Source organism: Coregonus lavaretus, assembly GCF_964263955.1.
Source record: "Coregonus lavaretus genome assembly, contig: SUPER_35_unloc_4, whole genome shotgun sequence".
Taxonomy (NCBI): Eukaryota; Metazoa; Chordata; class Actinopteri; order Salmoniformes; family Salmonidae; genus Coregonus; species Coregonus lavaretus.
In genome coordinates, this window is record NW_028167178.1 from 898223 (window position 1) to 921957 (window position 23735).

The window sequence follows — 23735 nt, forward strand, 5'->3', positions numbered from 1 at the left end:
ATAAGGTATTTCTGTTTTTCATTTTTTATATATTTACAAAAATGTCTAAAAACCTGTTTTCGCTTTGTCATTATGGGGTATTGTGTGTAGATTGATGAGAAACAAATAATTTAATAAATTTTAGAATAAAGCTGTAACGTAACAAAATGTGGAAAAAGTCAAGGTGTCTGAATACTTTCCGAATGCACTGTATGTAACCACATGGACTTGGATTAAATATCTCATCCAAGTCCGTGTTGTTCCTCCTTCTGAAAATACCCAATCTGTGGCACAACCTTTTCCCGGTCCTTTTACTTATAATAATATGGTTATTATGTGCTAAGGGCAAGGATTTTCTTGTTACTAAAGCCAATTTTAAAGTATAGTTTCACCAGTCATCTAACTCAGGCATTTCAAAGGTGGCGTGCACAGCAACAGGGAGCCAGTGAGGCATGCAATTAATAAGCAAATCCCCTATTTTAATCTTAAAATATAACTGTGACTTTATTCACAAAATATTGCCTATTTATTCTCGATGTATTCCCACTTTATTCTCGAAATAATGCCACTTTATTCTCAACATTTTGGCACTTTATTTTCTCAAAATATTTCCACTTTATTCTCAATTTTTAATTTAGACTTTATTCTCAAAATATTGCCACTTTATTCCCATAAATGTATTTAGACCCCCCCCCCCAAAAAAAATCTACTTTATTCTCGAAATGTTGACTTTATTATCAAAGTATTTCAATTTTTTTAAGTACTATCCTTGCAAAAACAAAATCCAAGTACCACCACCCATTATTTTTTCACTTCACTTAGCCCTAATTCTCCCTAATACTGCGATGGAAATCCATTTAAATTGTATTTTTTATTTGGTACTTGAGAACTTAACCACAAAAGTAATTTTTATGTGCACTACGTCATCACACACTTTATACGCAACAAGTCAATTTGATGGAAACACATCTCTAGTGGGAATATTTGCATATTGTTTTAATGCGGATTTTAGAATATTTGCATAAAAAGCTGTCGCCAATTGGATGGAAACCTAGCTAGTGTAACTATAAATATTTTCTTATGTAATCATATAAAGCCTGCATGTTCAAGATAGCATGCATAGGTCATCGCAGGTCTGTGGGGATCTTCACAATTGTTGTAATACTCTACTCAGAATCTCGATTGGCATTGATGCAGGTCTGTGGGGATCTTCACAATTGCTGTAATACTCGATTGGCATTGATCATGTAATGTAATATCAACTGCAATCCAGGTCATTTAGTTCTGCTATTAGATAAAGCACAGTGATATCACATTCATCTGTTGTATAAATTAACGAAAATACTATATGTGGTCTTAATGGAATTTGAAGTATAGTCACTCGTGCCCTAAGAAGTTAACTAGATCTTAGGAGACCATAAGTGAAACACTAAAGAAAGAAACACCCAAAGGAAGGCCCTAAGTAACATAGATACAAGGTCCTTCTGGACTTTGAAGTGTAGTCATTTGTGTGTTTTACTCACTCTGTTACACAGCTTGTCCCAAAGTGGGTATAATTTTCCCCAAACCTCAGAATTATATATGAAACTATAGATTCAACCAAATAGTCGTGTAAAAACATATTTAGAAGTTTAGTTGAGGGGGGAATCATTGCATCAGTCAGTTTGTCAGTCAGTACAGAGTTGGTCTATAATGGATTAAACCACGATACGGCTCAGATGTTTTTGATTAACATTGACATTATCATGCAGACAGTGTGGCTAGCCTAGCGTACCCTTCCCTCTCAGACTCCGGCGTTATCATCAAAGCAAGCGATAGAGGAGGAAGTGGCAGAGGGCTGGCCTCCCACTGATTGGCTGGTGGATAGGGGTCAACTCAGCAGGGTGTCCTCCTCTTCTGATTGGTCGGCTGAATATAAAAGTTTGTCAGGGAAGAGGCTGAGTCATTTGAGGCTGATACCCATCGGCTACACCTGCTCTTTCCTCACCCTTTCCAATTGAAACAACTTTTAAATGCAAACGGACCTGTAGCCTTTTCAAACTCATCATTGTTCAGACAACCTTCAGAAATAAGTTTGATTTAGGTAGATTTCTGGCACCCATTTTATGTGATTGATTACAGTCAATTACCCTGCATGATCAAAAAATGAATTAGTTCAATTATATGTGTTTGTTTGTGTGTGTTTGTGCCTGTGTGTGTGCATGCATGTGTGTGCATTTTTGTCTATTACTGTATGTTTGTGTGCACAAGGGAGCATGTCTCCCCCCCATACATCTCTCAACCTTTCTTCTTCTCCAAGTCTTTGAAATTGAAATGATAAAGGAGATTGAACATGTAATATCTCGGCTACTTAGCATGTTGCAGATTTGCTCTTTTGCTGTCTCTGTGCCTAGCATGGGTCTCCCATTAACTGAGCTGTTTTCAATGAGGCTCACTGATGTGGGAATGGACTGTATTGGATCAGGGACTTGAGAGAATGGTGTTCGATTGGCAAGCAAATCAATGGTAATCTTGTCTGAGAGAGAGAGAGAGAGAGAAATTCTGTCTCAGCTCAACCCGGGGCACTGTAGTACTGAATAAAATGAATGCTATTGATAATGTTTGGTCGTTTCAATAGCCTGGAAGCTTGGAAAGTTTTGATACTCATATACAGTGCCCCGGGGTGATGAGCAATAATGACTATATGAAATAATTCAAATACTGAGTTATGCTATTATATATATATATATATATATATATATATACACTGCTCAAAAAAATAAAGGGAACACTTAAACAACACAATGTAACTCCAAGTCAATCACACTTCTGTGAAATCAAACTGTCCACTTAGGAAGCAACACTGATTGACAATACATTTCACATGCTGTTGTGCAAATGGAATAGACAACAGGTGGAAATTATAGGCAATTAGCAAGACACCCCCAATAAAGGACTGGCTTTGCAGTTGGTGACCACAGACCACTTCTCAGTTCCTATGCTTCCTGGCTGATGGTTTGGTCACTTTTGAATGCTGGCGGTGCTTTCACTCTAGTGGTAGCATGAGACGGAGTCTACAACCCACACAAGTGGCTCAGGTAGTGCAGCTCATCCAGGATGGCACATCAATGCGAGCTGTGGCAAGAAGGTTTGCTGTGTCTGTCAGCGTAGTGTCCAGAGCATGGAGGCGCTACCAGGAGACAGGCCAGTACATCAGGAGACATGGAGGAGGCCGTAGGAGGGCAACAACCCAGCAGCAGGACTGCTACCTCCGCCTTTGTGCAAGGAGGAGCAGGAGGAGCACTGCCAGAGCTCTGCAAAATGACCTCCAGCAGGCCACAAATGTGCATGTGTCTGCTCAAATGGTCAGAAACAGACTCCATGAGGGTGGTATGAGGGCCCGACGTCCACAGGTGGGGGTTGTGCTTACAGCCCAACACCGTGCAGGACGTTTGGCATTTGCCAGAGAACACCAAGATTGGCAATTTCGCCACTGGCGCCCTGTGCTCTTCACAGATGAAAGCAGGTTCACACTGAGCACGTGACAGACGTGACAGAGTCTGGAGACGCCGTGGAGAACATTCTGCTGCCTGCAACATCCTCCAGCATGACCGGTTTGGCGGTGGGTCAGTCATGGTGTGGGGTGGCATTTCTTTGGGGGGCCGCACAGCCCTCCATGTGCTCGCCAGAGGTAGCCTGACTGCCATTAGGTACCGAGATGAGATCCTCAGACCCCTTGTGAGACCATATGCTGGTGCAGTTGGCCCTGGGTTCCTCTTAATGCAAGACAATGCTAGACCTCATGTGGCTGGAGTGTGTCAGCAGTTCCTGCAAGAGGAAGGCATTGATGCTATGGACTGGCCCGCCCGTTCCCCAGACCTGAATCCAATTGAGCACATCTGGGACATCATGTCTCGCTCCATCCACCAACGCCACGTTGCACCACAGAATGTCCAGGAGTTGGCGGATGCTTTAGTCCAGGTCTGGGAGGAGATCCCTCAGGAGACCATCCACCACCTCATCAGGAGCATGCCCAGGCGTTGTAGGGAGGTCATACAGGCACATGGAGGCCACACACACTACTGAGCCTCATTTTGACTTGTTTTAAGGACATTACATCAAAGTTGGATCAGCCTGTAGTGTGGTTTTCCACTTTAATTTTGAGTGTGACTCCAAATCCAGACCTCCATGGGTTGATAAATTTGATTTCCATTGATAATTTCTGTGTGATTTTGTTGTCAGCACATTCAACTATGTAAAGAAAAAAGTATTTAATAAGATTATTTCATTCATTCAGATCTAGGATATGTTCTTTTATTGTTCCCTTTATTTTTTTGAGCAGTGTATATATACACATTTGAAGTTTACATACAGCTTAGCCAAATACATTTAAACTCAGTTTTTCACAATTCCTGACATTTAATCCTAGTAGAAATTCCCTGTCTTAGGTCAGTTAGGATCACCACTTTATTTTAAGAATGTGAAATGTCAGAATAATAGTAGAGCGAATGATTTATTTAAGCTTTTATTGCATTCATCACATTCCCAGTGGGTCAGAAGTTTACATACACTCAATTAGTATTTGGTAGCATTGTCTTTAAATTGTTTAACTTAGGTCAAATATTTCGGGTAGCCTTCCACAAGCTTCCCACAATAAGTTGGGTGAATTTTGGCCCATTCCTCCTGACAGAGCTGATGTAACTGAGTCAGGTTTGTAGGCCTCCACTCCAATACCTTGGCTTTGTTGTCCTTAAGCCATTTTGCCACAACTTTGGAAGTATGCTTGGGGTCATTGTCCATTTGGAAGACCCATTTGCGAACAAGCTTTAACTTCCTGACTGATGTCTTGAGATGTTGCTTCAATATATCCACATAATTTTCCTTCCTCATGATGCCATCGATTTTTGAAGTGCACCAGTCCCTCCTGCAGCAAAGCACCCCCACAGCATGATGCTGCCACCCCCGTGCTTCACGGGTGGGAATGGTGTTCTTCAGCTTGCAAGTTTCCCCCTTTTTCCTCCAAACATAACGATGGTCATTATACACTTTACACTTTATTCATTTAGCAGACGCTCTTATCCAGAGCGACTTACAGTTAGTTAGTGCATACATTTTCCATACTGGCCAAACAGTTACATTATTTTTCATCAGAACAGAGGACATTTCTCCAAAAAGTATGAACTTTGTTGCAAACCGTAGTCTGGCTTTTTATGGCGGTTTTGGAGCTGTGGCTTCTTCCTTGCTGAGTGGCCTTTCAGGTTATGTCGATATAGGACTCGTTTTACTGTGGATATAGATACTTTTGTACCTGTTTCCTCCAGTATTTTCACAAGGTCCTTTGCTGTTGTTCTGGGATTGATTTGCACTTTTCACACCAAAGTACATTCATCTCTAGGAGACAGAACGCGTCTACTTCCTGAGTGGTATGATGGCTGCGTGGTCCCATGGTGTTTATACTTGCATACTATTGTTTGTACAGATGAATGTGGTACCTTCAGGCATTTGGAAATTACTCCCAAGGATGAACCAGACTTGTGGAGGTCTACCATTTTTTGCTGAGGTCTTGGCTGATTTCTTTTGATTTTACCATGATGTCAAGCAAGAAGCACTGAGTTTGAAGGTAGGCCTTGAAATACATCCACAGGTACACCTCCAATTCACTCACATGGTGTCAATTAGCCTATCAGAAGCTTCTTACGTCATGACATCATTTTCTGGAATATTTCCAAGCTGTTTAAAGGCACAGTCAACTTAGTGTATGTAAACTTCTGAACCACTGGAATTGTGATACAGTGAATTATAAGTGAAATAATCTGTCTGTAAACAATTGTTGGAATGCACAAAGTAGATGTCCTAACCGACTTGCCAAGACTATAGTTTGTTAAAAAGAAATTTGTGGAGTGGTTGAAAAACTCCAACCTAAATGTTTGTAAACTTCCGACTTATGTGCCCAATAGAAGTTAATGGTAAATGTACTTTTATTGTAAATAAGAATAGAATGTTTCTAAACACTTCTACATTAATGAGGATGCTACCATGATTACAGATAATCCTGAGTGAATCGTGAATAATAATGAGTGAGTGTGTGGATGTGTGTGGGGGGTTGTGTGTGTGTGCATGCATGCATGTGTATGTGTCTGTTTAGGCAGGCCTGTATGTTCACATGTGCAACTGCATCCTCGACTGAGAGTGGAAGAGAGAGCGAGAGACATACAGAGAGTGATTGAGAGTAGACGGAGGGGACAGAAAAACGGACTGTGCAGTCAGAGAGTGAGAAAAGATAAACACAGTTGTAATATAGAGCTGTCACCGGCCTGTCAGTAGGCTGACTATCAGCCAGCAGTCTGGGATAGCTCTCCTTTCACTGCTACGAGATGACAGCTCATGTTGATTGCATGGCAGTATGGCTGTGACACATTTCATTGGCTATGTACAGGACAGTAACACCTCAAAATCCATCTGTATATGTGTGTGGAAGACAACTTCTCGACAATATATTTTGCTCTGTTCTTTTCTTATCGTTCCTTGGGTAATTGTCGACCATGATGGATCTGTCTGGACGTTCTGGCTACACACAGTGTCCTGGTTGAATAGGGAAGAATACAGCTACTGCTTTCATACAGGCTAACCAGCTATGTCTAGGATGACAGGCTAAATTCTAGCTACTGCTGTCAGCCAGGCTAACCAGCTATGTCTAGGACGACAGGCTAAATGCTAGCTACTGCTGTTAGCCTGGTTAACCAGTTAGGATCACAGGCTAACTGCTACCTACCATTCTTAGCCTGGATAAACAGCTAGGCTTGGTTGACTTGCTACATGCTAGCTACCACTATTAGCCTGGTTAACCAGCTAGGCTAGGATGACAGGCTAAATGCTAGCTCAACGTTAGCCTGGTTAACTAGCTAGGATGACAGGCTAAATGCTAGCCACCATTGCTAGCCTGGTTACCTGTCTACCTGTCCCTTGGAAGACTGCACAGTGACATTACAGTGTCCCTATTTCCCCTCTATTAAGGACAAGACAGTCCAACACGAACATTGGCCGTGCACAGTAAATCACTTGGTGTTGATGAACGGTGGCGATTCAACATGTAGAATCGTTTGGAAATTGGAAAAAAATGACATCTGATATTCTATGGTCAGAAGCAATAGGACGACCACTCTCTGCACAACCACTGTGCACGGCTGACATTCGTGTTGATCTGCCTTGTTCTTAAGTCACAACAATCTTCATTTGAAGAGGGGGTGGGAAGATGACAATGCTAGTTGTCTGTGTGCATATTGTTTCACTGGCACTGTTTTGCTCTCCTATGTGTAATTTGATTACGTTCTCCTCACCACTAACTGTAATCCTTGTCTTGTTTCTCTAGTTCCTCCTGTGCTGTCAATACTACAGCAGTCATTCAATGCCACAGCAGACTACCAGGAGTCAGTGACTTTCACCTGCGTCACATCGGGATCCCCCGACCCCGAGGTCACCTGGCACAGGTACAGTTAGCCCCCCTACATACTAAGTCATGGTTGTGTTCATTAAGCACAAAACGGAAGAATACAGGGGAGGCACTACCTGAACTTCAAAAAGAAACGCTCGTTTTCGTTTTCCATTGCAAAACGTTTTGCTACCTTGTGACCTAATAAACATGATTAATGTGTCCTATTCATACATCGAAACTTCTATACGCTTGTGGCTTGGTAAACCAAATGTAATCCACCCATTCTTTGACAAAACTATTAGCCAACCAGACCACTAGCTCAACCACATTTGGGGTAGGTTTTGATTTATATTATGGCGATGTCACCAACTGTAGTCTGGTTTATCTATCATTGTTACAGATTAGTGCCTCCTTCAATGTCCCAATGTTCTAAATGACACACACACACACACACACACACTCTTTCTTCACAAGCCAGTGCTGTCGACAGACACTGTAAATGATGACATCGCGTTGACACTGTGACATGTCCTTCAAGAGTGTGCCGCCACCTGTACCGTGTGTCACATTAGTCACACCTGCATCAGTAACATATGTTACATCTAACACACTCATTCATTCATACAACATCTGTTGCATATATCCTTAACCTGAGTGACACACTCATTAGCATGCTCTTAGAAGCTATAATAACAGGGTTGTGTTCATTAGGCACCAAACAGAAGAAAACAGTCTGAAACATGGATGAACAACTTGCGCTTGTCCAATGAGATATGCAGATTTCTTCTCGATTGCAAAATGCTTTAAAACACTTTTCAATGTATGCCCTAATGAACACAACCTCTCTTTTGCGAAACCCCCCAGCCTTTCCCGTTCTTTTGTATATTCCAGTGCTAGCACACCGGATTCTTCTGGTCAACTAATCATCAAGCCTTTGATTAGTTCATGTGTGCTAGTACTGTAATAGATGTAAAAAGTGGAGTGGCTAGAGATACTTGAGGAGAGATTTGAAAAACTCAAGGAGGTGTCCCAAATGTTCTTTCATATATACAGTGGGGAGAACAAGTATTTGATACACTGCCGATTTTGCAGGTTTTCCTACTTACAAAGCATGTAGAGGTCTGTAATTTTTATCATAGGTACACATCAACCGTGAGAGACGGAATCTAAAACCAAACTCCAGAAAATCACATTGTATGATTTTTAAGTAATTAATTTGCATTTTATTGCATGACATAAGTATTTGATACATCAGAAAAGCAGAACTTAATATTTGGTACAGAAACCTTTGTTTGCAATTACAGAGATCATACGTTTCCTGTAGGTCTTGACCAGGTTTGCACACACTGCAGCAGGGATTTTGGCCCACTCCTCCATACAGACCTTTCAGGTTTCGGGGCTGTCGCTGGGCAATATGGACTTTCAGCTCCCCCCAAATATTTTCTATTGGGTTCAGGTCTGGAGACTGGCTTGGCCACTCCAGGACCTTGGGATGCTTCTTACGGAGCCACCCCTTAGTTGCCCTGGCTGTGGGTTTTGGGTCGTTGTCATGCTGGAAGAACCAGCCACGACCCATCTTCAATGCTCTTACTGAGGGAAGGAGGTTGTTGGCCAAGATCTCACGATACATGGCCCCATCCATCCTCCCCTAAATACGGTGCAGTCGTCCTGTCCCCTTTGCAGAAAAGCATCCCCAAAGAATGATGTTTCCACCTCCATGCTTCACGGTTGGGATGGTGTTCTTGGGGTTGTACTCATCCTTCTTCTTCCTCCAAACACGGCGAGTGGAGTTTAGACCAAAAAGCTCTATTTTTGTCTCATCAGACCACATGACCTTCTCCCATTCCTCCTCTGGATCATCCAGATGGTCATTGGCAAACTTCAGACAAGCCTGGACATGCGCTGGCTTGAGCAGGGGGACCTTGCGTGCGCTGCAGGATTTTAATCCATGACGGCGTAGTGTGTTACTAATGGTTTTCTTTGAGACTGTGGTCCCAGCTCTCTTCAGGTCATTGACGAGGTCCTGCCGTGTAGTTCTGGGCTGATCCCTCACCTTCCTCATGATCATTGATGCCCCACGAGGTGAGATCTTGCATGGAGCCCCAGACCGAGGGTGATTGACCGTCATCTTGAACTTCTTCCATTTTCTAATAATTGCGCCAACAGTTGTTGCCTTCTCACCAAGCTGCTTGCCTATTGTCCTGTAGCCCATCCCAGCCTTGTGCAGGTCTACAATTTTATCCCTGATGTCCTTACACAGCTCTCTGGTCTTGGCCATTGTGGAGAGGTTGGAGTCTGTTTGATTGAGTGTGTGGACAGGTGTCTTTTATACAGGTAATGAGTTCAAACAGGTGCAGTTAATAGAGGTAATGAGTGGAGAACAGGAGGGCTTCTTAAAGAAAAACTAACAGGTCTGTGAGAGCCGGAATTCTTACTGGTTGGTAGGTGATCAAATACTTATGTCATGCAATAAAATGCAAATTAATTACTTAAAAATCATACAATGTGATTTTCTGGAGTTTGGTTTTAGATTCCGTCTCTCACAGTTGAAGTGTACCTATGATAAAAATTACAGACCTCTACATGCTTTGTAAGTAGGAAAACCTGCAAAATCGGCAGTGTATCAAATACTTGTTCTCCCCACTGTATATGCTGCTCTATCAAACGCTAATACAGTTGTGTGGGAGGAATTCATAAATGTTGTGCACATGTCAAAGTTCATATTCAACTTTCAGAAGAAAAGTCTAAACTGTGTCATGCATATAACCTTTGGAGTGGTTCCAAATAGAACAGTTTTTGTATTGGCTGTGGGAAGGATTTTGACTGACAATGTTTTTGTTCCCCCGCCTTAAATTCACTTTTGTAATAGCTTTTCTATCAATGGGAGAGATGGAGTTATAATTGGCCGTATAATTACAGAAAGCAATTGAAATGTTAAATCTATGTTTATCCTGTGAAAATTATATCTTGATGTGCCTCGCCTTGCACCACTGGCTTGCATAATTGCTCCATGTAGACTTTCAAATAAATGGTTTAGAAAGCTCTGGTTGTTAACCATCCTGACTGCCAAGCTTGACTCTGTACTGTGACCGCATGTGACCACATCACCATACACTTAGAAATAAATCTAGAACATTAAAGGGTTCTTCGGCTGTCTCCCCTTTGAAGGACCCTTTTGGTTCCAGGTAGAACCCTTTTGGGCTCCATGTAGAACCCTGGAACCAAAACCATGGAACCAAAATGGGTTCTACCTGGAACCAAAATGTTTCTAACTGGAACCAAAATGGTTCTCCTATGGGGACAGCCAAAGAACCCTTTTGGAACCTTTTTGTCTAAGAGTGTACTGCCCTCTCTGTTTCACCTTGCGCACTGCTCCACACTGACCACAACTCTACCCTGACCATATCTCCACCCTGACTGCAGCTTCACCCTTTTACCATCACTCCACACACTGACCACATGTCATCACTGACCACAACTCAACTCTGACTACAACTCCACTATGACCATTGTGACCTCTTCATCATGATCAACTGCAATCTGACCACTGGGCCACCATAACCATACCCCCCCCCCCCCATTCTGGTATTAAAGAGCTAGAGCACACCTCTTTCTTTCTCATCTTCTCTTGCTCACACACCCTCCTTCCCCTTCCTCCCACAGTTATATTTCCTGTTGTGTTGTGTTTCCACCTGGCTGGCTGTGCCTTTCAGTCAGTCATAGACTCCGATAAAGTCAGAGTAATTTCCTGTGCCTAGTGCGCTGCCCACTCCACAGACCAGCTTGTACGTACACGCACGCACGCACGCACGCACGCACACACACACACACACACACACACACACACACACACACACACACACACACACACACACACACACACACACTGTTCTTCATTTCCTCCCTGACTCCTTCCAGCCTTATTACTCTGCCTCAGTGTTTCTCCCAGTCCCCTTTCAATTATCCTCCTTCTCTCTCACTTTCTCTTTCCTTTAGAGACAGAGTTTTAACACCATTGTAATGTGTGTGGGGGTGGGGGATGTATATGTGTGATAAACAATTTATTTCTAAATGCAGTAGAGCTATTGTATGTTTATCGTATCAGGGTGAAGGTGGTTGTGGTGGTGGAAGGGGGATGTGTGTGTGTCTTGTCTGTGTGCGTGTGTGTGTGTATGAGTGTGTGTGTGCGTACGTGTGTGTTTTGTGTCTGTGTGCATGCATAGAGATATACAGTAGGGAAAAAAGTTTTGTAGGATTTTTTATGAATTTATTTGCAAATTATGGTGGGAAATAAGTATTTGGTCACCTACAAACAAGCAAGATGTCTGGCTCTCACAGACCTGTAACTTCTTCTTTAAGAGGCCCCTCTGTCCTCCACTCGTTACCTGTATTAATGGCACCTGTTTGAACTTGTTATCAGTATAAAAGACACCTGTCCATAACCTCAAACAGTCACACTCCAAACTCCACTATGGCCAAGACCAAAGAGCTGTCAAAGGACACCAGAAACAAAATTGTAGACCTGCACCAGGCTGTGAAGACTGAATCTGCAATAGGTAAGCAGCTTGGTTTGAAGAAATCAACTGTGGGAGCTATTATTAGGAAATGGAAGACATACAAGACCACTGATAATCTCCCTCGATCTGGGGCTCCACGCAAGATCTCACCCCGTGGGGTCAAAATGATCACAAGAACGGTGAGCAAAAATCCCAGAACCACACAGGGGGACCTAGTGAATGACCTGCAGAGAGCTGGGACCAAAGTAACAAAGCCTACCATCAGTAACACACTACGCCGCCAGGGACTCAAATCCTGCAGTGCCAGACGTGTCCCCCTGCTTAAGCCAGTACATGTCCAGGCCCGTCTGAAGTTTGCTAGAGTGCATTTGGATGATCCAGAAGAGGATTGGGAGAATGTCATATGGTCAGATGAAACCAAAATATAACTTTTTGGTAAAAACTCAACTCGTCGTGTTTGGAGGACAAAGAATGCTGAGTTGCATCCAAAGAACACCATACCTACTGTGAAGCATGGGGGTGGAAACATCATGCTTTGGGGCTGTTTTTCTGCAAAGGGACCAGGACGACTGATCCGCGTAAAGGAAAGAATGAATGGGGCCATGTATCGTGAGATTTTGAGTGAAAACCTCCTTCCATCAGCAAGGGCATTGAAGAAGAAACGTGGCTGGCTCTTTCAGCATGACAATAATCCCAAACACACCGCTCGGGCAACGAAGGAGTGGCTTCGTAAGAAGCATTTCAAGGTCCTGGAGTGGCCTAGCCAGTCTCCAGATCTCAACCCCATAGAAAATCTTTGGAGGGAGTTGAAAGTCCGTGTTGCCCAGCGACAGCCCCAAAACATCACTGCTCTAGAGGAGATCTGCATGGAGGAATGGGCCAAAAAACCAGCAACAGTGTGTGAAAACCTTGTGAAGACTTACAGAAAACGTTTGACCTGTGTCATTGCCAACAAAGGGTATATAACAAAGTATTGAGAAACTTTTGTTATTGACCAAATACTTATTTTCCACCATAATTTGCAAATAAATTCATAAAAAATCCTACAATGTGATTTTCTGGAGAAAAAAAATCTCATTTTGTCTGTCATAGTTGACGTGTACCTATGATGAAATTTAAAGGCCTCTCTCATCTTTTTAAGTGGGAGAACTTGCACAATTGGTTGCTGACTAAATACTTTTTTTCCCCACTGTACATGTTTTATCTCTGTTTGCATGTGTGTGTAATTGAATTGGTTGTGCACCTCTAGCCTATATGTTTTTATGTGTATTGTACGAATTCATCATCTCTACCTGTACTGTCTCTCTGTACACAGGAAGGGCCAGCAGTTGGAGAGGTCGGATCAGTATGTCCTCAACACCCTGGAGGGAGGCAGGAGTACCCTGACCATCCGTAACATAATCCAGGGGGACGGGGGCGACTATACCTGCCGAGCCACCAACAAGGCCGGGGCGGAGGAGAGGGAGCTCTTCCTCAAAGTGTTCGGTGAGTGTAGCAGCATGTCCCTCGTGGGCATCCATACTTATGTTATAACATTCTCAAATTTAAGTAAACATGTAAAATGGTCTCAAGTCGCATTTAATAATTACAACCAAAATATAATGTCCTTCGCAGCCGTCTTGATGTCATCATGAAAAACACATTGATACCTGGATTTTATCTGGCTATTTGATGTTGCTTCAACCAGAAAACCAGAATTGGACCAAGAATTGATGTCATTATAGCATACCCATTTACTTTTCAATTAATTTTTCTTTAGATGTCTATAAACAGTAGGCACTATAGAAAGCTTTTAACATGTTTACTGTGTATTCCTGTATGTTCCTAGAGAGTCTATAGTCTTTGACCTTATGTGTGTCTCTCTATAAATAGAAATCCATATGGATTGGAATGAAAGACACTGGGTCTTGAGAGCCACAAACTGCAAATTCCGCCATAGGCAGCAGGCACTATAGGAATCTACATGTTTCCTGTGCATTATAAGGAACATATTCCAACATAAGCTACATATTCCTGAGTATTATAACTAGCCCAAGATAGACCACAGCCTGTCGTTTCCAATAGGAACAAATGAGTCATAGTGGGCAGAGCCAAGCATGAGCAAGTGAGATCCTATTGGCGCGTTCTACAATGTATTTTCATATTTCCATTGAAATATCTACAAAACGTAGTCCACTCTGTTCGTAACAGATTTTAGTTTTGGGAACAGAAAACTGTGTTGAGATCAAATGTTTTATTGATGAGAACATTTGAATAATGTTGACCAAAATCCATCTCGCTCCATCTTCTCCCAATGCCGGCCACTGGGCTTCCTCTCATCACCGTATTTGGTAGTGAGTGGAAACGCCAACCAGATGCTTCACACTTATACATCCAGTGAAATATCTGGCTCAATATCTGTGGTATTACTGGATGTTTCTAGAGAGTGTACAGTCCTTGACCTTATGCGACCTCATGTGTGTCTATGAATATTAATATGGATTTGAATATAAGGTGTTTCGTCTTGAGCGTTACAAACAGCCAATTCCTATTCACCAAGGGAAAATATTATTTCAGTGGAAAACGTTCGCCATACAGTCGCCACTACCTCAACCAATCATCCAACAACTTGAATCTAATACAATTCCAGAGGGAAAAAATATATCTAATTTATTTTACAATCGGTGACACCCTGTTCATAAAAGTTTCAATGTATATTTTAATAAAGCTGCCAGAATATTTCCTCCCTGATTATTCTGATGGAGCTCTTTCCTCTTTATGAAAATGTATGGAGATTTATGCTCTAGTCATCAAGATCCTTTCAAGGCCCAGGCTCCGGTTGTTCTTCAAAATGCACATTTAAATGAAGAAGTTAGTGGAGGGCTTGAGTTTTGTTTTGCAAAGTGCGGCGGGGAAACACAGTTGTAAGATAGTTTTATTACCCCTGACAGTTGAAAGAGCAGGGGATAAAGAGAAGAGAGGGATTTGTCATTAAGAGTTTATGCCACATTTCTTGGTGTTTCACAGGGTTGATTTTGTGGCCTCTTGCGGTTGGTGTCCCCCGCAGCGAGCTGCGCTGGCCAACATAGGGTCTACCATGAAATATCAATATACATAGGCTATATTGAAATTGGAATCTAATCTACATGTTAAAAAAACTTGAAGCAAAAGCTTATTTTACATAATAATGTGTATAAGAGAAGACCTTGATGAAGGTATTGGCTAAACGCGTAGATTTTAACAATAAAACAAACTTCCATTGTGCTACCAAGAGTCGCTTAATATCTTTTAATCTTCAGCTTGCTCCACTGATCATTTATTCATCTATAAAGGAGAAGACACACTTGAACCGAATTGACCATTTCTTGTACCTGTTGTTCAGAAGCTTAAGCGGGTTAAGGAGTTATTGTATGAATCATAGGCCTCATCTGTGTATCGCTGCTTGGTTCCCACTAGGGCCTCTGGGTGTAAATAGAGAAGCGGTGTAGTACTTGAGGCCGGTCTCAAGGCCATGTTTGAAAGTATTTAGCTTACCTTAAAAAATGATCTCCACCAAAATATTAGTGCCTCGTTATTTCTGTCGAAAGATAATTGTTTATGTTTACATTTTTGGCTTCAAGGACAAAGCAAATTTAACTATGTAGGCCTAAAGGCCTAAAGAAAGTCATTGATTTTGTGTTTGTGTGTGTGTGTGTGTGTGTTTGTATGTGTGTGTGTGTGTGTGTGTGTGTTGGTGCATTTAGGCATATGTGTGTGTATGACCCCGTTATGTGAAAAGCTCCAAATCCCCTCAGATGGCTCATCCACCCTAAGGTTCACTCTGTGTGAAATTACAAATGACTTCTTGATCTCGCCAAGAAAGCCTTAAAATCCAGACACACTTTAGGCCTATTTCTCCATTCACTTCCATTTCTTCACAGCTTTACAGCCGTCTCTACTTTACTTTTACAGGGTGTCATTTAAAAAAATACATGATTTATATTGCACAATATTTGCCCATGACACGTGTGGCGTTCGGGCTCTAGCTTAGACAGCCGTGTCTGAGAGTGGCTTATTCGCCAGAGACAAATGGTGAGCGGGCCTCGACGCCACAGCCGCGGTGCCCCGCTCCTTAATGTTTTTTATCAGAGGCGCTCAGCATCAAAAAAGGGTTTGTCTGTACACCGCGTGTCTCGTCACTAAACACCCCCACCGGCAGCCAGCCAGCATAATGCTGCGTCTGTTAAGAAGCCAGAGGATCCACAGAAAGAAGGAGTAAAATAGACAGTATATTAAAGAATATATGAAAGAGGAAGAAACTTCTGTTGAAGAGAAAGAGGAGTAAAGGTATCGTGAGAAAGAGGTTTTGAGGGAGTAGGGAGACTTAAAGTCCTGGTTGTCTGTCTGGGCACGGTGTGGACAGTGGACTCAAATGTACCAAGGACTGCACAGTTTATAGCCTAGAGAAGTATGAACAGTAGATTTAGATCTTATGGCTGGCATTAATAATCAAGCCCAATGTCGTCCATCCCCCAATACATGGTGTTAGCCTTAGGCGTGTCCTGTCTTAAATTATTGTCTTTCTCTTCCTCTCTCTCTCTCTCTCTCTCTCTCTCTCTCCTTTATCTATCTTGAACTCTCTCCCCCCTTCTCCCTCCCTCCCTCTCTCTCCCTCCCTCTCTTTCAATCTCTTTCTCTCTCTGTCCCTCCAGTCCAGCCACACATTACCCAGCTGCGTAACGTGACGGCGGTAGAGGGCAGCGCCGCCATGATCTCCTGCGTGGCCGAGGGGGAGCCGCTGCCTGAGATCTCCTGGAGGAGAGCCAGCGACGGTCGGAGCTTCGCCGACAGAGACAAGGTAACGCTGGGCTGTCCCCTGCTCTTACTGTCAGCCCCCCTGTTCACTATATGCTGCCTACTGTTGCACTCTACTGGTACCCGTTTCCCCCTCTCTAGACACACACAGTCACATGCAAGCAAGCACACACACGCTCGCACACACGCAGGCACGCTTGAGTGCACACACACGCGCACACACACACACACACACACACCCACACACACACAAGGTAACCCCGTTGTCCCTGCTTTTACTGTCCACCCTCCGCTCACTGCATACTGCCTACAGTCACACAAAGTACCGTCCTCAACCCTCTCTCACCACTTATTTCTTGCGTAGACACACATGCGCAGACCAGATGGCCGGTATTAACAAAGAACATGTCGAGGAGAATGCTCACCTTTGAGGATGGCTGTGACTGCATCATAGAGTAATTCTCAGCACTGAGAAAAAATATTGTATAAACGTTTTGTGGGCCTAGTAATTCCAACATCTCCTTCCTAAGGTATATGTGAAGTAAAATATTATTAATTGTGTTACTAAACAAAGAGATACATTTAAGCCATAGGGTAAGCTAAGTTATACTCAGTGTATCAAGGTTGGATGCCATTGATGACTCAATCGAAATAAAACCATGTTGTATACGACTAGGATGTTTTCAATAAAGACCATTAATCTGAGATTCTCTGAGCATACATTGTGAGTCATAGTGCCTCAACGGACAAAGGTTAAAGAAATGCTCTCAACATGGCTAAGAGGAAACAGACAGCTACCGTGTGTTTGTCTGTCATTGTCTCAGTAGCCGCCGAGCACTAATGCTTTTCAAGAGACGCTGCATTAGCAAAGATGGCTGCCGCTTTCTATGGAAAAAAGGTCAATGGCTGAGATAAATGAATGTGTGCGTTGGCTCAAACCGCTCGGCTTGATAAATCACGGTGCCGAAAGAGAGTAAATGCGTCTTTGCGCACCGAGGCAAATGCAAATATGTGAGCGCTGAGCAACACACCTAAATGTATGGGAAAGAACAAACAGGGCTTTGTGTATACTGCTGCCTTGATGGATGGCCATGGTCATTTAGGTGTAAAGCTAGTTGCTTCTTCTCTCAATTTACATCTGCATATCCAGACACAGCCAGCACGCTAGTCTCTATTCTCTTATTCTCTTATCCAGTACCATAAAGCGTAACGCAACTACTTTTACGTCGGGGTAATGTAGCAAGAGCATTGTTTTGTTTTGTTTTGTTTCCTTTTCGCCTTCGCCAGCCAGCTAGCGTATTTGTTTCTCATTGAAGCACATACAAACCCAGCAAACCTGCTGAGAAACATTGTACCCTGGCTGAAAGTCAATGATACATAGTAACAGAGCATTGTGGGTTTCTGTTCACCTGTTTTCTCTTCTCAATGCCACTGGCGAGGTTATGCTAGATGTAGCAGCGAGCCACAGCAGCTCCCCATTCACGGCAGCTTAATAAGGTCTTACAGTGAGCCGACACTCCCAAGGGCAACAGCAACAGCCACTATATATTTACTGAAGAAAGAGGATAAGGAAAGATGTGGCATCTTGTTTTAACTGATCCAGAGCCAGTACTAATACCATCTGAGAAGTTCGTATGGAGTTCAGCTTTGGAGATATCTTTTTTTTTAATCATGTGTGATCATTGCAGGGTGTGGGAGGGCATATCCAGTTTCATCACATCAGATAGGAGAGGGCTTCCACTTATCTGATCTCCATCTCTCATCTTCCACCTACCTTTACCTCTCTCTCTTTTTCTCCATCTCTCTACCTCTCTCTACCTCTCTCTCTCTCTTTTCATCTCTGTCTCTTTCTTGCTATGTGGGCTTGCTGTCTCATACTCTCTCTCTCTCTCTCTCTCTCTCTCTCTCTCTGTCTGTCTGTGTCTGTCTGTGTCTGAGTGTGTGCTCCTGCAGTGCCTCCTGTCCATGTCAGCTCCTCTGCACTGCATATCAAACAGGCTAGTGTCTCACTCCCTCCTGCCCTCTCTCTCGCCCTCCTCCCTTTCCTCCCCCCATCGCCTCCCTCCTTCTCCCTAGAGAGAGCATCCCTTCCTATGCCAGGGGAACCTGGGAATAAATAACCCAATTCTAGGAGAGAGAGCAAGAGGGAGAGCGAGAGAGAGAATGCACAAATCCCAGAGTCAGCATTCTCTTCCTCTGGCAGATTTGCTTTGCTTTCTGCCCCCCTGTTTATTTGACAGCATTTCTATTCACTCCAAATTCAATGTCCAGTTGCACTCCTGAATTGTTCAAATGGAATGTGTAGGGAACCTGCTGTATAGGTGAGGGAGCACACTGTGACCATGCTACTGAAAGCACCACTTTCATAGCCAACCACAATTTTATTAAAAATAATCATTTTCAAGGTAAAACCAGGATCAAACCAACTTTAATCTACACAAGTGACGATTCACCCGAAATCAAACCAACTTTATTATACCCTTTATCACTCCTAAAAAGGGAGGCCTCTTTAACCTGGCAGTAGCGAGAGACTGTGTGAGCTGAAATAACTGAAAGAGAATGTGTCAGTCTGAAAGAGTGTCAAGACTAAAGGAGAAGGGAGGAAAATGACACAGAGACGGGTCCCAGAGGGGGGAGAGATATCTATAGGCCAAATTAGACCTGGCATGGGAACTCTGTGGGTTACGACTGCAGTCTTCTGAGTGCTGGTTTCTAACCCTAGCACTTGATTAATCAATGGCAGTCACTATCTGTTTAGGGAGTCCGCCCAGCTAGCAGACGTGTTCAAATAATATTTGTTTTCTTTCAAATATTAAAATAACCATTGGAGTAGTCTCAAAAGTGCAAATCCCGCCCATCTGGCACTCCAGACAGGCTTGATCAAACTCTCAAAGTATTTGAAGAACCCAAAAGATCTCCTTTCTAAGTGATGATCACCCTGAGATAGTTTGTCTTTGTTAAGCATCATTGATGATTATAAGGAATGATTGCTGCTGCCAATCTAATTGACCCTTGGCTTCAAATTGAGACCATCTGTCTTCACAGTTCTCTATCTAATTATTGTAAATCAATTGATAGTCAATCACAGTAATCCTAGCCAGAGGCGTAAAACTGATTTTACATCAGATACTTGGTTTGACTGAGTGTCAGAGGGGGTTTAACAGTTTTGAAGGTGTGTGAGGTTGTTATGGAGTAAAAGGTCAACAGAAAAAAAAGTGTATGTGTATGTGTGGATGGATGGAGTGGATAAAGCAAATTCTTCACGAGATGTACTGTATGAAATACATTCACGATCCATTCATGTGTGTGTGGTGTTTGCGTGTGTGTGTGTGCATGCGTGTGCGCGCATGCGTGTGCTCATGCATATTTGTGTGCACAGAGCCAGGATGGGCGTGTGGACGTGCGGGGCCGCCATGGCAAGTCCATGTTGACCATCAGTGGGGTGAAGCTAACTGATTTGGGCCGTTTTGACTGTGAGGCCCTCAGCAGGATCGGGGGCCACCAAAAGAGCATGTTCCTCGATATAGAGTGTAAGTACAGTCTGAGAACAAAAACACACATGCCTGCACAGATACAGTATACACACACACACACAAGTTTGCACATCTGAACAGTATACACACAAAGAGAATGGAGCACAGCCGCTACCTCACTCTTTAACCAAGGTGCATGAATTGAGGACAATGGAAGTTAATAAAAAAACTTATTTTTATTATTATTTCTAAAACCAATACAACTCATTTGCACATGCAAAGCATCACAACCGCACACACAAAGCTGCTGACTTGTAATATTCCATTGTTGAACACTGTTTCTGTTTTCCCTTTTTAACAAATGCTAGATTAATCACAACAGAGTTGCCTGCCCCACAGAAAGGCTAATTAGTACGAGGATATCCTGCTGCATTATTTATCCAACCACACACACACACACACACACACACACACACACACACACACACACACACACACACACACACACACACATAATTCCTGGTGAAAAAACTGCTTCCTCAAGTACTCTTTAATAATAAGATTAAAGCTAAAGATCTCACCATCTCATTTCAGAACACAACACATTTCAGAACACAACACAATTCAATTCAATCCAATGGTTCTTTAACCCTTTGACGTGTACGGTCACATATTTGTGATCATTGTTGAGTGGTCCCTGCAGCGTACCATCGCAAATATGTGATTGGAAACAGTAGCAACAGAACGTTTGATGCAACAAACGCATCTAAACAGCATTGTTGTGTACTGATGAGAAATAATGGTCTTCACAACTTTATTCCTCAATTTCACCTTTTACTGTAAAAGATAAATGCAAACTTCATCATAAATAAATAATATGCCATTTAGCAGACGCTTTTATCCAAAGCGACTTACAGTCATGTGTGCATCATTTTTTACGTATGGGTGGTCCCAGGGATCGAACCCACTACCCTGGCGTTACAAGCGCCATGCTCTACCAATTGAGCTACAGAACACATCCAAACATCACACGGAACACATCCACAGCCAAACTCATTCCATAAACCAGTTTACATAACAGGTTGCGCTGACAAAAAACAAAACATAAGTTAGCGACTTGTTTACAATGTACCACATCTCTCGTGAGCACAAGGGAGAAAACTTAGTTTGGCCACTTTTCAGCATTTTACAAATCTTCGATATACTTGTTACAGTGTATACAAGAACCGGAGCACAAGACTTGACAAGTCGTTTACCGTTTTTCACAAATCAAATGTTATCACCTCACAGATCATCACCCCAAATATAAGCCTACTGCCTAGCCTAACCGTAGCGCGAAAGCTAGACAGGAATGAAACCATTTTAGGGGGGTTTGTGGGGGGGTTCATTTCATTTGTGGGGGGGGTTTGAAGTCCATGGGAGGTAGAAATGGGGGAAGGTATTGTGCGGAGATATGATGCAGGAAATATTACTATGATGGGGGATTTATCAATAAATGGGGTGCAAACACAGGATAAATCAAATAAAACCCCTGGAAGGGGGGGGGGGGGGGGGGGGGGGGGGGGTCTGAGCTGGCAACCCTGAGGTACCGTAGTTACAATCTGATGCCGCGTTCAAAAGAACTGGGAACTGGGAACTCGGAAATCTCCAACTTCCGACTTCAGTGCGTTCAAGACAACTGGGAACTCTGAAAACAACGAGCTCCGACTGGGATTTTATTTTTTTAACGGTCATCCAACTAGGAATTCCAACTCGGGAACTCAGGCCTCTTTCTAGAGCTCCGACATTCCGACCTGAAGATCACTGACGTCATGATTTGACCTCGTATTTTTCCCAGTTCCCTGTTGTCTTGAAAGCACCATAAGTCAGTCGCGTGAACTATGCCTTCACCTCATTTTTTTATAACATCTTTGGTCTGACAGACGCTTACATGACAAACAGAATGCATTGTATGATCTCAACAAACATGGTGCCAAACATAGCTGGCAAATAGCTTAGCATTAGCTCATCATAATCAGTACAACCATCAAAAAGTATTTGACACATATCATATGTGTCCATTACAATCCTGCAAGAATCGGAATGCATGATTTGTCACCAGTACTTGAAAACGTGAATAAAACAGTAAATACATTATGATCCATACATATAGTATGCTGCAGTAGGAACGACAACACGATATACAGAAAATAAGGCACTTACTTTGATAGGAACGCACACATGTCCAAAGTTATTATTTGTGAGGAAACAACAATGAAGGCAATGCGGGCGCCAGCCAGAAACAGTGCCAGGGGGGAATCGTTTGTGCAAGGCCTGTTCTGACTAGAGATGTGCAATGTCTTCATACTTGATTTGGGGAAACACTGGGGAAGGGCTCTTGTTGAAGAGAGAAGTTTGTCCGGCTCTGTAAAGTCTCAAACATAAATTGTCAGCAACAGTGAAATGGGCTACTTCTTATGTGAATTAATGAGGAGGCGGAACACACCTCAATTCAAACTGTTGTTAGAAAATAAAACTTGTTAGAAAATAATTTGAAATTGACAAGTTGAAACAGATTATAGGTAATTAGCAGTCAGCGTGCCTTGGTTTGAGGGCAGCGCGGGTTAACTGTCCTGTTGCGTAACAATCACATTTTGGAACAGTGAGTGCATTCTGACATCACACACATAAAAAAACTCACGCTGGGGTGACCGTTAGAGATATTTGGAACTCACACGTGAAAAGGTTAATGGCATGAAACACACATGTAATAATTGCCTAAGTAGATGTGCAATTGCACTTAGTAACTATCTAGACCCAGGTGGCACCCTTTGAGGTGAGCATGCATGAGATCACTGAGATTTTCCCGCGCCACTCTTGGCAGTGCCATTCCCTCAGAAGAGTGACCCATCACGCCCTCCCTCAACACATGACAGTCAGAAAGTAGAGGGACAAAAATGGGTCCAAGAGCTGTGTGACTGAGCGTAGGAGCGGCGGAGGCAAAGCCAACCGTTGCAGCGGAACTAATGAACTAATTTATTAAGTCTGTGGCGGGACGAGAGGAGGAGGTAGAGGCACGTCCTCCTTCGTGACAGAGCGCCAGACATCAATCTCCCTAATGGAATACTGCGAGCAAGCATAAAACAGACCATAATGCCACTCTACTGACTACGGGGTGAATGCAGCAGCGAGCGGTGATGGCGAGCGGCCCCCCCAATGTAGCGGGGGGATCGTTCATTAGCGCCTATCCAGCTCGGCACCGCAGATGCACACATTCACACACACAATGACACACACACACACACTCAGGAAGAGTATCATAATGAAGATCTCTCGCCCAGCATGAGGTGTCTTCAATTAAGTTTAAGCTTCCTTTTAACTTTAGGGAGCGATTACACTTAAGCCCAACAATCAGTTTTTTGGATTTTGATCATTACATTTTAGTCATTTAGCAGACGCTCTTATCCAGAGCGACTTACAGTTAGTGAGTGCATACATTTTCATACTGGCCCCCCGTGGGAAACGAACCCACAACCCTGACGTTGCAAGCGCCATGCTCTACCAACTGAGCTACACGGATCATCTCAGATGTTCTGGGTGTTT

General features: G+C 43.1%; 1 protein-coding gene across 1 annotated transcript in view; it reads left to right on the forward strand.

Annotated features, from left to right (window-relative positions):
• The window catches only part of LOC311110359 (neural cell adhesion molecule 2-like), a gene marked incomplete at both ends in the record, with an annotated part of 404388 nt that overhangs the window by 324277 nt on the left and 56376 nt on the right, over positions 1-23735 (forward strand). Inside the window, 4 exons of the mRNA XM_084188905.1 lie at positions 7328-7445; positions 13223-13392; positions 16578-16723; positions 20060-20210. Coding sequence (XP_084045031.1) covers positions 7328-7445; positions 13223-13392; positions 16578-16723; positions 20060-20210 — 585 coding nt within the window. The remainder of the gene's footprint in view (positions 1-7327; positions 7446-13222; positions 13393-16577; positions 16724-20059; positions 20211-23735) is intronic.